At 40.1% G+C, this 13,239-nt stretch overlaps 1 protein-coding gene across 4 annotated transcripts; it reads left to right on the forward strand.

Moving 5' to 3' along the window:
* Nucleotides 1-724: 724 nt before the first annotated feature.
* C3H5orf24 (chromosome 3 C5orf24 homolog) lies at nucleotides 725-11,814 on the forward strand. Of its 4 annotated transcripts, XM_067731791.1 has the most exons (4): nucleotides 725-1,003; nucleotides 7,267-7,696; nucleotides 9,423-9,496; nucleotides 10,352-11,814. In XM_067731791.1, the coding sequence occupies exons 2-3, from the start codon at nucleotides 7,270-7,272 to the stop codon at nucleotides 9,461-9,463; spliced, it is 468 nt and encodes a 155-aa protein (XP_067587892.1). In that variant the 5' UTR covers nucleotides 725-1,003; nucleotides 7,267-7,269; the 3' UTR covers nucleotides 9,464-9,496; nucleotides 10,352-11,814. The 4 variants fall into 4 exon arrangements, with proteins under 4 accessions (XP_067587892.1, XP_067587889.1, XP_067587891.1 ...); XM_067731790.1 differs by having other exon boundaries at nucleotides 726-1,003; nucleotides 9,423-11,814; XM_067731788.1 differs by having other exon boundaries at nucleotides 7,267-11,814.
* The last annotated feature ends 1,425 nt before the right edge of the window (nucleotides 11,815-13,239 follow it).

Below are 13,239 nucleotides of genomic sequence, written 5' to 3' on the forward strand. Positions count from 1 at the left end.
AACTAATCCCTTCTGCTAAGTGGCTTGTATGGGGTGACCCATATGCCAGAAATCTCGCAACAGCTACATAGAAGGGGAGATTTTGTAAGCAAGCTAATTCTTGTCCCATCCCTTCCTGTGATGGTGGAATGAAGAATATGGTAATTCAGAGGAGGTCATGTATATAAAAACTTGTTAAACTTTTGATATTAGCTTCACAAAATGAGGCTTTTCATTATTACATGGTGCTAGGACTGAGGGCCCAAACGCCTCATGTTATTTGAATATTCCCCATTTTATTTGCAGGTGGAGATTTCACCCGACCCATTCGTAAGTAACTAAAAGAGGCTGAATCCTTTTAATGTGCTTTGGGCAGCACCTAGCACAATAAGGGATTAATAAATCTTTTTGCCAACGGTGATTAAAAGCACAGTTTCTGTAACAAGAATGCTGGGTTCAAATCTTGACTCCACCATTTATTAGTCCTGTAATCTGAAAAATGGGGTCGGTAGTAGATCCAGCATCACAGGATTGGGTTTAAAAATCCACGTTAGGAAGTTATCCCTTTGGTCGTGCGATCTGCACCAGAGCCTAAGGAGCTCCTTCCTAAGCCCCACCTCCTGTCGTCCCCGTGCCGCGCAAGCGCAGCCCGGCTCCCTGGGCTACTCTCCGCAGGCTTGCGTGCTGGTCGTCGGCGGGAGATTGGGTCTCGCGACGTGCGTGTGCGTGTGCGTGCGCGTGAGCGGTACTGGCGAGCTCGCGCACGCCGCTGCTTGCTCCACGGGGCTGTGGTGGCCTCTTCCTGCTCGGTCCGATGGTGCACTGTGAGCGGTGGCTGAACCAGCGGAGCCGTGAACCAGCGTCCGCTTCGCCGCTGCCGCCGCCCTGCCTGCTTTTCCCTCTGTCTTGGGCTCTACGCGCAGTGTAGAGGCGCCGGGCTGGAAAGAGAGCGGCGCCAGCGTGAGGTTCCCAGCCGATGGGCAGCCCCTGGGCGCGCTGAGGGGCCGGGCTACTGGCGGCTGAGGTAGGTGGGCGCGCGGGGGTTTGTCAGACTGGCCGGGAGCAGAGTCGGGGCGACGGGTGCTCGTGGAGAAGGCAAGGAGGGGGCCAGAATGAGGGCCTAGCCAGCTGGTGAGAACAGGTCTCCGACCCGCGCCTGAGAAGGGGCTCTGGCCTAGCTCGGAGCGAGAGGAGGGACCCCGGTCGTAGCCTGCTCTTCTCCGGGCTTGAAGCCATTATTTAGGGGAAATTCCTCCTGCGGCGGGGGGAGGGGTCACCCTTTCTTTTCTTCGCGAGGTCAGAATCCTCATTCCTCCCCGCCATCACTTTAAATTAATGCTTGCTGGCTTCGAGATGGACGTCTAGATGGAGTGGCCTGTGGACTTGACCAGCTTGCAGAACTCCGGTGCACGACAGCGGGCTATCAGTTATGATTATCGAAGAGGGTTCACAACCCTCTCTTTAGTGTGGGCGTGTATTTGCTGCAAAGTTCTTATTGCTGATACATTAATAATCGCTTTCGGGCACAACAGGTAATGAATTTTTAAACGCCTCTTGTCAAATAAGGATTCCGGCACTGGGGAAGCTGCGCCGTGGAGGCACAATTAAAGAGTAGAAAGAAGACAAAGAAGACCGTTATTTATGTTCTCTCCTAGTATAAGAACTTTCCGTGGTGGAGCAGGATGCGTCGCTACTGGCATTTGTTTTAGCCTTTGCTGAATAGACTTTCTGAGTGATTGAGGTCGATCACCAATGGACTTTCATTTAAAATTATAAAATCGCATATGATTTTAGCTAGTTGTTACAAGTCAAATGACCTGAAATAACCTCTGAGAATTATGTGGTGTTCGCTCCTCGGAAGAGAGCAGAACCTGGTTTTCTTGAAAGGAAGATTTTCTCCATGTTTAAAAATGAATGCATTGTGAAGTTACTAAAAATAGTTCCTTATGTTGACAGTGATGACTGCCACATTCAGGAGAAGGAAAAGGAATTATTTCGTAAAGAACAGCCCACGGAAAGACTTCAGGGGTTAAATACGCAGTAAAACAGCTTCAGGGATGGCAAGTTTTAGCATATGCTTTTAAGAATTCTAATTGAGTCATAGTTAAAATATATCGAAGCTCTTAGTTGATTCCCTTATATTTAGTGAACTATTTTAAAAGATTATTAACCTTTGCTAGTTCTGTATTCTTGGATTTCGTTCAGCGCAAACTTTCTAGAAATGTAGTACTCATTCTGACTCTATTAAGAAATGTGGCCTGCATGCTTTCAATGAACTCTGTACTATAGTATGGGAAGAGTCTTTCAAGAAAGAACAGTTAGCTGGCGAGCCCTGAGGTGGATGGAACCAGGGAGGCGTTATTAAATGTAGGATTAATGCTTGTATATGCACATACTGCATACAAACATACAAATTCTAGGACTTCCCTGGTGGCGCAGTGGTTGAGAGTCCGCCTGCCGATGCAGGGGACACGGGTTCGTGCCCCGTTCCGGGAAGATCCCACGTGCTGTGGAGCGGCTGGGCCCGTGAGCCATGGCCGCTGGGCCTGCGCGTCCGGAGCCTGTGCTCCGCGGCGGGAGAGGCCACGGCGGTGAGAGGCCCGCGTACCGCAAACAAGCAAACAGACAAACAAAACATACAAATTCTGCATGCGCCCGCCTGTGTGTGTGCGTGTGTTTATGATGGTTATGCACACAAGGATCTAATGGTGCTGACTCCCATCTTAAAAAGTTGACACCTGAAAGTAGAAAGGGATTGGTTTTAGCTCTGTTTCTTGTTTCAGTTAACTTAAAAAAAATAATAAATTACTTATTTATTTATTTTTGGCTGTGTTGGGTCTTTGTTGCTGCGTGTGGGCTTTCTCTAGTTGCGGCGAGTGGGGTCTACTCTTCGTTGCAGTGCACGGGCTTCTCATTGCGGTGGCTTCTCTTGTTGCGGAGCACGGGCTCTAGGTGCGTGGCCTTCAGTATTTGTGGCACGCGGGCTCTAGAGCACGGGCTCAGTAGTTGCGGCGCACGGGCTTAGTTGCTCCATGGAATGTGGGATCTTCCTGGACCAGGGCTCGAACCCATGTCCCCTGCATTTGCAGGCAGATTCTTAACCACTGAGCCACCAGGGCAGCCCCTTTATTTAACTATTTACATGAGTAAAAGTCATAGTAAATTTCTTGTACAGCTTCTTAATCAGTAATTGAGTAAGCAGAATACTGTACTGATTTCTTGGTGGTAGCAGGGAAGGAAAATATAGAACATATAGAAGACTTGCCCTTTAGAAATGTTCTTTAAGTCAGTATCTTACTATCTTCCCTGGGATAAAGAACTTTACTCCTGTCTATTTTGTGTTCTGATGCTTAGAATAGTGTTTTGCATGGAGTTGGCCCTCAATAAACGTGAGCAGTGTCAGAAGTTAATTAACATAATACAAACCAAATTCATAAATTCCTGGAGAAGATTAAAGTAGTTGAAGATGGGTGGATTTTTTTTTTTTTATTGCAGGTCTACTGTTTAAATGGTGTGTTTTTCTTCAGTGTTGGTTGTCTGAGTAAAGGATATGTGGCAGAATCTTGCTTCTGAAAGCCTAACATAATGTAAGCTGAGACTGTATATCCTGAGTGATAATAGATGGTGAATGTTCTGATATATTAAGAGAAAATGAAGTTAAAGGAAGTAAGGTCCAGAGGGAAGATTTTGGTAAGTTAGTGATAGGAATTTAAAAGGCATGAGCTATAAACCATTGAAACAGATTATAGGAAAAAAACATTTTCTCCCTTTACTGGCAGTGCTACTTGTGGAAGAGAACTGGTACCTTTCTATCTCTTTATACTAGAGCTTTCCAGCAGGGTGATTTCTGAATAATAAAATTGAAAAAGGGATCACTGTGGGAATTCCCTGACAGTCCAGTGGTTAAGACTGTCGGCACTTTCTCTGTGTGGTCCGAGCCTCAGGGCACGGCCCAAAGAAAGAAAGAAAAAGTGACCACTTTTTCTCTTATAATCTGCTCAAAGGTCTCAGTGTGTTTCTCTTTGTATTTGCATGTGGGCTCTAGTCTAGTTTTATTGGCAATAAACTAGTATTTTGATTCCTATCTAATTCCTGTGTATATTTCTCAGTTAGTTTATAACTTGTAGGGGAGAGGAATGTGGTTGGTCCCTTCACAAATCCCAACGTTGGCTTTTTTTCAATTTGGAAAACAAATCTATTTGATTTAGATGTTGTAGATGTTATCAATAGAAAGATTCTGTGGATATTTGGAGAGGTTATCAACAAAACAGTTTTATGATTATTTGGAGAAGTTATCAACAGATTTTATGGATATTTGGAGAGGTAGGAGCTTAAGATGTGAATAAAAACTTCAACAGGAGTGTTTTATTTTATTTTTTTATAAATTTATTTATTTATTTATTTTTGGCTGAGTTAGGTCTTCGTTGCTGTGTGCGGGCTTTCTCTAGTTGCGGCGAGCAGGGGCTACTCTTCGTTGCGGTGCACAGACTTCTCATTGAGGTGGCTTCTCTTGTTGAGGAGCACGGTCTCTAGGCAGGCGGGCTTCAGTAGTTGTGGCTCACGGGCTCTAGAGCGCAGGCTCAGTAGTTGTGGCGCCTGGGCTTAGTTGCTCCGCGGCATGTGGAATCTTCCCGGGCCAGGGCTCAAACCTGTGTCCCCTGCATTGGCAGGTGGATTCTTAACCACTGTGCCACCAGGGAAGACCAACAGGAGTATTTGAAATTGAGTTTTCGGTTTTCATTTTAGTATAGCTGAGTGATTCCCATGATAGGTGGCAGATTTTTCCCCCCAAGGAATATTTGGCAATGTCTGGAGAATATTTTGCTTGTCACAGATTGGGAGGGTAAAGAGGAGGGTGTAGCTACTGACATCAAGAGGGTGGAGTGGGTAGACGCCAGGGATGCTGCTAAGCATCTTAAAATGCACAGGACAACCCCATCCTCCACCTGCCCCCACCCAAAAGAATTATCTGACTCAAATGATAGTGGTGCTGTTGAGAACCCCAGTTGGTTCTGAAGTCAGATTATCTGAATTTGTATTTGGCTTTACCATTTCCTAATGTGTGACCCTGGCAAGTTGCTTAAAGTTCCTGCCTCAGTTTCTGTAAAACAGAGCTAACAATATGTTCCCCATGGAGTTGAATTGTAGTGATGATTAAGTCAGATAATGTGCAAAGGGCCAAACTTATTACCTGGCATGTAGAAAAATCTGAAAAAACTTTCAGCTAATATCATTACATTTGGAACACATCTTGATGATCTTTTCTTATTTCTTTTTTTTAAAACATCTTTATTGGGGTATAATTGCTTTACAGTGGTGTGTTAGTTTCTGCTTTATAACAAAGTGAATCAGATCTCTCCTTATTTCTCATCTGAAATTAGAATTTGAGCAAATGAAGTGATAATAAACTCATTCTCTATCCTTGGAGAATAAGTGAAGAATCACTCCATTTAATGTTTGTGTTTAGCTCACTCTTGTTTTATGTTTTCAAGTCTATAAGTCTTCTGCCATAAACAAGTAGCTTCTCATTGTAAATGTTTTTCCTTCATAGTTAAGACTTTAAGCTAGCTGGCCAGTGGCTCTATATCTGTTGATTCTCAGCAAATATTTAGTAATGTAACTGAATTCAGTTCTTTGACTTCATTTCCATTTCCTTTTACCTTTATAACTGAAATAAATTTGCAGTGGTTTTGGCTCACATTGATTATCTATTCTTAGCCTCTGGGAGTAACTATTTTCATAACTGAGGTTTTGGTACAATTTTACATTTATGAAAGGTGCAGGCGAACTTCTAACAACTTGGGGCTGGACCTTCGTATACATTCAAAATATGAATTGGAACCCATGTGGTTTTTTTTGTTTTTTACCTTATTGAAATATAATACTGTAGTCTATATAGACTCTCATTTTCTGTGTGTCTAAACGATATGGCTAAATAGAGAAACAATTCACAGGGATGTCTTCACAGATAGAGAGTTTGGACTGTTTGTCAATAAGCCACAGAGCTCTTGTAAGGGAAGAAGATCCACATCATTATTTATGGTCAAGGGAGAAAGCAGTGTGGCACATTCAACTTTTTGTCTTGATAACCACACTTTAAAAATAGAAAGTTTTGGGCTTCCCTGGTGGCGCAGTGGTTGAGAGTCCGCCTGCCGATGCAAGGGACGCGGGTTCGTGCCCCAGTCCAGGAAGATCCCACATGCCGCGGAGCGGCTGGGCCCGTGAGCCATGGCCGCTGAGCCTGCGTGTCCGGAGCCTGCGCTCCACAACGGGAGAGGCCACAACAGTGAGAGGCCCGCGTACCGCAAAAAAAAAAAAAAAGTATTTTATTATGATTGTTACACATATTTTTGTAGTATAAGTCTCTGTAGTTTCTATAAATGTTCACTTATTTCAGCTAATGGAAACCTTTTTTTTTTTTGCGGTACGTGGGCCTCTCATTGTCGTGGCCTCTCCCGTTGCGGGGCACAGGCTCCGGACGCGCAGGCTCAGCGGCCATGGCTCACGGGCCCAGCCGCTTGGCGGCATGTGGGATCTTCCCGGACCGGGACACGAACCCACGTCCTACTACATCGGCAGGCGGACTCTCAACCACTGCGCCACCAGGGAAGCCCTAATGGAAACCTTTGTTTACCCTTTATGTTGTTATTGCCTCCTGTTTGGATAGAATAGTTTAGAGGGAGTCAGTACCTTTGGCCAACAGATTGTGTTCTTTCCTTGGTACATTCTATCTTTTGTAAAGTGTAACATACACTCAGGATTCTGTATAAATAATAAATGATGATAATGATAAGGAAGTGTCCACCTTGTGAAAACTGGCCAGATCAGAAGTATACATGTGGGAAATATAATGAAAGGCCAAAGGAAGACATTCTAAGAATGCTAGGGAAACTTAAGAAAAAAAGAATCATGTTAATAACAATTCTTGTCTTTATTATTATCTTTTTAGGATTTAGTAGTCTAAAAGAAAAGAGCCTACAAAATGTAGCAGATTTCATGTACACACTTTGCTAATTCCTAAGTAGAGAACATTGTAACTACAAAATCAGAACTAGAGTTATCTTGCATGGCATTTGTGCCTGCCAGTGATTAAATTGAGGGAAAAAAAAAGTATCTGAATCTGCTGATGTGTGTTTGTTTATAAGTGGTCTGGAGTCCTGCCTGTCAGCTAATTTTAGAGAGCCTGCATAGTTGTTGGAAGACAGACTGTTTTCCCACTAAATGCTGTCATACAGATATATATTTGTATATGTGTATTTATGCATATTTGTCTTTTATTTTTGGTAGAAAATGATGCATCCCGTTGCCAGCAGTAATCCAGCTTTTTGTGGGCCTGGCAAACCTTCCTGCCTCAGTGAAGATGCCATGAGAGCTGCTGATCAGTTTGACATATATTCCTCCCAGCAAAACAAATACAGCCACACAGTCAGCCACAAACCAATGGCTTGTCAGAGGCAAGACCCATTAAATGAAACACACTTGCAGACTACAAGTGGCAGAAGCATAGAGATAAAAGATGAACTAAAGAAAAAGAAAAATCTCAACCGATCTGGTAAGCGTGGCCGGCCTTCAGGAACCACCAAATCAGCAGGATACCGGACCAGCACGGGCAGACCCCTGGGAACCACCAAAGCAGCTGGATTTAAGACAAGTCCAGGCAGACCTTTGGGTACAACTAAAGCTGCGGGATACAAAGTCAGCCCAGGGAGACCTCCAGGTAGCATTAAAGCTCTATCCCGTCTTGCCGATCTTGGTTATGGCTGTGGGACTGCTGCTTTTCCTTACCCTATGATGCATGGTAGAGCAGTTCATGGCGTAGAGGAAACCAGCAGCGAAATCAAGCCGCCCAATGAGTGAATGAGGCAGGAAAGGAGGGCCAGGTTTAGAAGGAAGATTGTGAATAATCCCAAAGCTTCTTGGTTTTATTTTGACATACATGATTTTATGGCCTGGGCTTTCCAAATTTGTTTTCCCATTTGATTTTTTTTTTTCCTGCTTTTGCTCAGAAACTGTCATATGCTGACAGATGCACTCAGGGCATAGCAGTGGCATTGTCTTTGTACATAGGTTCAAGTGTAACACCTATTTAAATCATTTTTGCTTTTCCTTTAGAGTTATGGTTGTGTCTCATTTCATTACTACTTTTGGGTCATTCTAAATAGATGCTTCATGTACTAAACAACTGAAACCATTATACCTATTAGTTTGTGAAATAAGCTTACAATATAATAAAGATAATATCTAAGGTATTATTAACTGATGGAACAAAGCAAACTAATGATTCAGGATTACTTGAGGTAGTGGCTGTGAGGTTTTTTTGTAACATGTTCATGAGACAAGACACAGATATTTGTATGCTTTGGCATTTACTTAGATTTCATATGTTAAAAATCTTATTTTTAATATTCTAGGTTTAAGCAGCTTCCTATTTATTGACCTACATGGCATTAATTGATTTAACTATTATTCCTTTACAAATTCTTTAGTGTTTGCCTTTCAGCCATGTTAGGTTGTGTATTTTTTAATTGCCTAAGAGCATGTATACCAAACACTACAAACAATTCATATTTACAAAAAAAATAAACTTTTTTATAAAAACTGCACATTACATTTTTGGTGAAATATTGAATACAGTGCATTCTGAGAATAGCATATTTAATATAATAGGAAAAGAAACATTCTTAAGGTCTGCATGTTGCTATAGTTACTACATTTTGTCTTTCACATACTTAGTTTTAAAGCATTATGCTTAAAGCATTTATTAATGTTCATTCATTAAGAATATTTTTTAGTTTTTTCTGATAAATTGTCCCATTGCATTAGCAGTTACTGTGGTTTCAGGTCTGTATCTACCAAAGGACAAAAATTGAATGGTAGACCGTAAAACTGGTATAAACAAAATGTAGTTTTCTGACTGTCAGAACCCAAATATTAAGAAGTATGTAGGAATCCATCTATGCATGAAACATGTAAGAAATATGTTGGTTAGTTTAATTAAAAATCTCATGGTTGCTCTAGTGAGACCACTTCATTCAAAATAAATTTTTTTTCTGACAGTGTTTGCTTTAGAAGCAAAATAGATAGGAAAGAAAAAAACATATTGGGTAGATACATATAGCAGGGACAGGGGGATATCTCTCTTCCCTCTTTCTGAAAGTAATATTCTTTGTTAATATACATTTTATTTATTCTGAGTTCTAAATAAAATAAACTATTATAAACTTTGGATTTGGAAAAAAAATTCCACTGAACTTTAAAGTTACAGTGTATATGTATTTGTGAGCTTAAATGCCTTTGAGATTATAATGTAGATTTGCAGGACCCCAAAACTTTTAAAATAATTAAAATTTTAAAAGGGCACATACTGTGTTGTTTGGGCTTGCTCTCAGTTACTGCAAACTCTGACTGCAAATGGATGTCATGTTTCATACCTTTTTTATCAGGAAAAAAGCAGCAAGCCTTCAGGTGTTCCAGTGATGCCTGACACAATGAGCTGGACTTTATGCTGCTCTTTACAGTAAGAGGTGTTGCATTGTATGTGGGGACTGTGTGTGCACTGGCATCTAAGACAGTGACCTCAACAATTTTAGCTTTGCACAAACCATAGAGAACAATGTTGGATGACTACATAATCAGTTGTAACATTCTGGCAGCTAAATTGCTACAAGAGTTTCTTCTTGCAGAAGCTTAAAATATAAAACTTTTAAAATAATTTACTTAGAACAGTATAACTTCTGACACACACACAGATGCTTATGTCTTTATTCATATGTTCATCCATCCACTTTTATTATGTATCTGTCATTTAGTTGTTTCTCAAGATGATGTTCAGCAGTTGGCTGCTTAGAAATCCTCTTTTGAATTCCTGAAAACAGTTGTTTAATTAAATGTTCTTCCATGGAATTATATATATCACTGTCAAGGGTTTGGTTGCAGGTTGTGTTTTATAGTACACCCATTTGACATTTCCCTTTCGGTTTATTTGCTTTCCTGATTTTGTTATACATGCTCTTTCTCCCTGCCTTTTTCTACATTCATTCCCCTCCCCCTTTCTCCATCCTCCAGCACATCTACTCGGTGGTGCTGTGCTGTGTGTCAGAAGATAAAGCAGGTGTGTTAATGTATGATGAATCTTATATTCAAGTTAATGAAATGGTGAGATCAACTAAAGGAAATATGTTCATAACAGTGTTTATTAACATCAGGAGCTATGTCCCAGGAAAAAAGGGGGGGCGAATGGCTACTTTTGTGAATGGATAACATCATTTAAAAAGCTGAATTTTCTGTGTTCATGTGAGTCGTTACCTGGAGTATTAGATCTGTATGCTGATGAGCATCTCCTGATTGCACTTCCTTTTCTCCTTGTGAACAGTTTGTTGGTGCCATGATGAAGAGAAAGACATCTAAATGATAACATGAATGAAGTCTTAAAATACAAAATATTTTTACTTCTCTATAAAGACTACATTGTGCATCTTTTGTAACACTGTCTCTTGTCATGATAAACACTGAAATAGCATGTTAAACAATTGCCTATACTTTAATATAATCAGTTGGGGAAAACTGGCCTTTTCCTCCCACTGTATGATTGTTCCTTGAAAGGTAAAGTAGTAATTTTATATTGTGTAATTCTGTTCTTCACAAAATAGGTTTCACTATTCTATATTAAAACTTTGGTCAGAAAATGATCTGCTCTTCAAGTAAGTTTGCTTTACTTTTTTCTTTAAAAAATATTTTAACATGCCTTATTTATTCTTATATTAACAAATTAGGAGCTAATACAGATGAAACTTCCATTTTTTGACAGCTATAACCTTGCATAACTAATCTTTAGCGTGGGATGATTTTGATACTATCTTTGGAGTTTTGCACTGGATATTTAAAAAAATGCTAGCACAGTGTATTGGAAGAAAATAAGTGATTAATCTTTAATATTTGGGGATGTTTTAAAAATCAGTATTTCAGTTAGACTAAAAAATTCTTTATATTTTTAATTTACTTTTTAAAAGAAACATCTGTTAAAGTAGTAAAAGTAATATTCATTCCAAACTAATGTTTGTGTGAATTTACATGTATATTTTCATGAAATAAGAATAGCGTTTCTTTGAATTAAGGAGGAAAAAAAATTATCTGGATCCATTTATTACGTTAAAGGTGATTCATCCAATGTAAGAAAAACCAGTGTATGAGCTAAAGAAAAAAAAAGTTTCTCTTTTATATTCTAAGACGCTTTAAAAGAACAATTCAGGGGATATTGACAATAACTGCTACTCTGCCAGTCATTGTCTATATATGCAGTAAAATTTTATGATCCCTTTATAGTAAATTATCAATATAAGAATTCACAACCGTTGTTCAAAACATTTTTTCCCTTGAACATAAGATATTTTGATGCTATTATGTTTTTGTTTTTATTATAGCTTAACTATATGCTATTAAGCTCTAGGATGTATCTAAATCTTTCCTTTGCTTTTCCCCCCTACTCCCAAGTAGATAAATCTGTGCTCTCACAAATAATGTATTTAATTTTTGGAAAATTCAATGCTATAGTAAATCAAGCGTGTGATTTATAGTAATCAGACCACTTTGATTCTTTGAGTTTCAGTTTCCTTTTTCCACAGGTAATTATGGAGAAAATAATTACCAGTTAACTGATATAAGCACGCTGTTCTCTGCTGTAAAAAGTCTGAATAGATACTGTGTATGTTTTTATGTCCATGAACTTGAGCTACTCGTGTGCAATTATGTGTATGGGAATGGAGTAGTGTTCATGATTTGTATCTACATCATCATATGGATGTATATTTATTAATAAAGTCATTACTTTAAAACCAACTATGTTTACTACTTTATTTCTTAGCAAAGTATTTTCCAAGTAGGGTAATTGTAAATGGTAAAACCTCTTTCATGATTGGTGGTCTTGTATTTTCCTTGGGTTGTGCTTTCTGAAATCTGCCTCTCTCTACTTGTTTTTCTCAAAATAGTAATTATCTATATATTTGTAATTTAAACTTCTAACTTATAAATGAATCTCATTTTCTTCCAATTATTAAGATACTTCAGGCTAATGGTTCTACTAAAGGCTTAAATTATTATTATTTTTTAATATATTTATTTATTTATTTATTTTTGGCTGCATTGGGTCTTTGTTGCTACGCACGGGCTTTCTCTAGTTGCGGCAAGCGGGGGCTACTCTTCGTTGCAGTGCACTGGCTTCTCATTGTGGTGGCTTCTCTTGTTCTGGAGCATGGGCTCTAGGCACACGGGCTTCAGTAGTTGTGGCACGTGGGCTCAGTAGTTGTGGCTCACGGGCTTAGTTGCTCCACGGCATGTGGGATCTTCCTGGACCAGAGCTTGAATCTGTGTCCCCTGCATTGGCAGGCGGTTTCTTAACCACTGCGCCACCAGGGAAGCCCTAAAGGCTTAAATTTAAATGTGATTGATCCTTTTAGTTTGAAAAGTTTAGATATTAAACGTGGCTAACTTTTTTAGTGTTAACCTTAGGGGTAGCAGCATGTGCATATTTTGTAACTGTCAAATATTGGAGATATAAAAAGAAAAACACTTTCTCCTAATTATTCGAATATCTAATTACCTTTTCCATTTTCTCTGAATCCTGCATATCATCTGGAACAGAGGCTGGCAAACTAAGACCCACTGCCTGTTTTTGTAGTTTCATTGGATTAGCCATTCCCATTTGTTTACATATTGTCTCTGGCTGCTTTTGCAGTACAATGGCAGACTTGAGTAGTTGTGACATAAGTCCTGCAAAGCCTAAAATTTACTGATTATTCCTTTCCTTACAGAAAAGTTTGCTGACCCCCCCCTTATCTAGAAGGATAAATTGGAGTAGGAAACAGCAAATACAATTTAAAATTGAATTTCAAAACCTGAGCAAGTGATGGTTTTGGGGTTTGTTTTTTTTTCTGGCCACACCACATGGCATGTGGAACTTCACTGACCAGGGATTGAACCCACACTCCCTGCAGTGGAAGTGCAGAACCTTAACCCCTGGACCACCAGGGAAGTCTAGTGATGGCTTTTTTTTTTTTTTTTTTTTTTTTTTAGTAATTTTATTATTTATTTATTGGCTGCATTGGATCTTCGTTGCTGCGCACGGGCTTTCTGTCTAGTTGCGGTGAGCGGGGGCTACTCTTCATTGTGGCACGCGGGCCTCATTGCGGTGGCCTCTCTTGTTGCGGAACACAGGCTCTAGGCACACAGGCTTCAGTAGCTGTGGCATGCGGGCTCAGTAGTTGT

This window comes from Pseudorca crassidens, chromosome 3, assembly GCF_039906515.1.
Source record: "Pseudorca crassidens isolate mPseCra1 chromosome 3, mPseCra1.hap1, whole genome shotgun sequence".
Classification (NCBI taxonomy): domain Eukaryota; kingdom Metazoa; phylum Chordata; class Mammalia; order Artiodactyla; family Delphinidae; genus Pseudorca; species Pseudorca crassidens.

Excerpts from the sequence above, each read along its gene's own strand:
- C3H5orf24 (XM_067731788.1), top strand. The coding sequence starts at position 7,270 with ATGATGCATCCCGTTGCCAGCAGTAATCCAGCTTTTTGTGGGCCTGGC.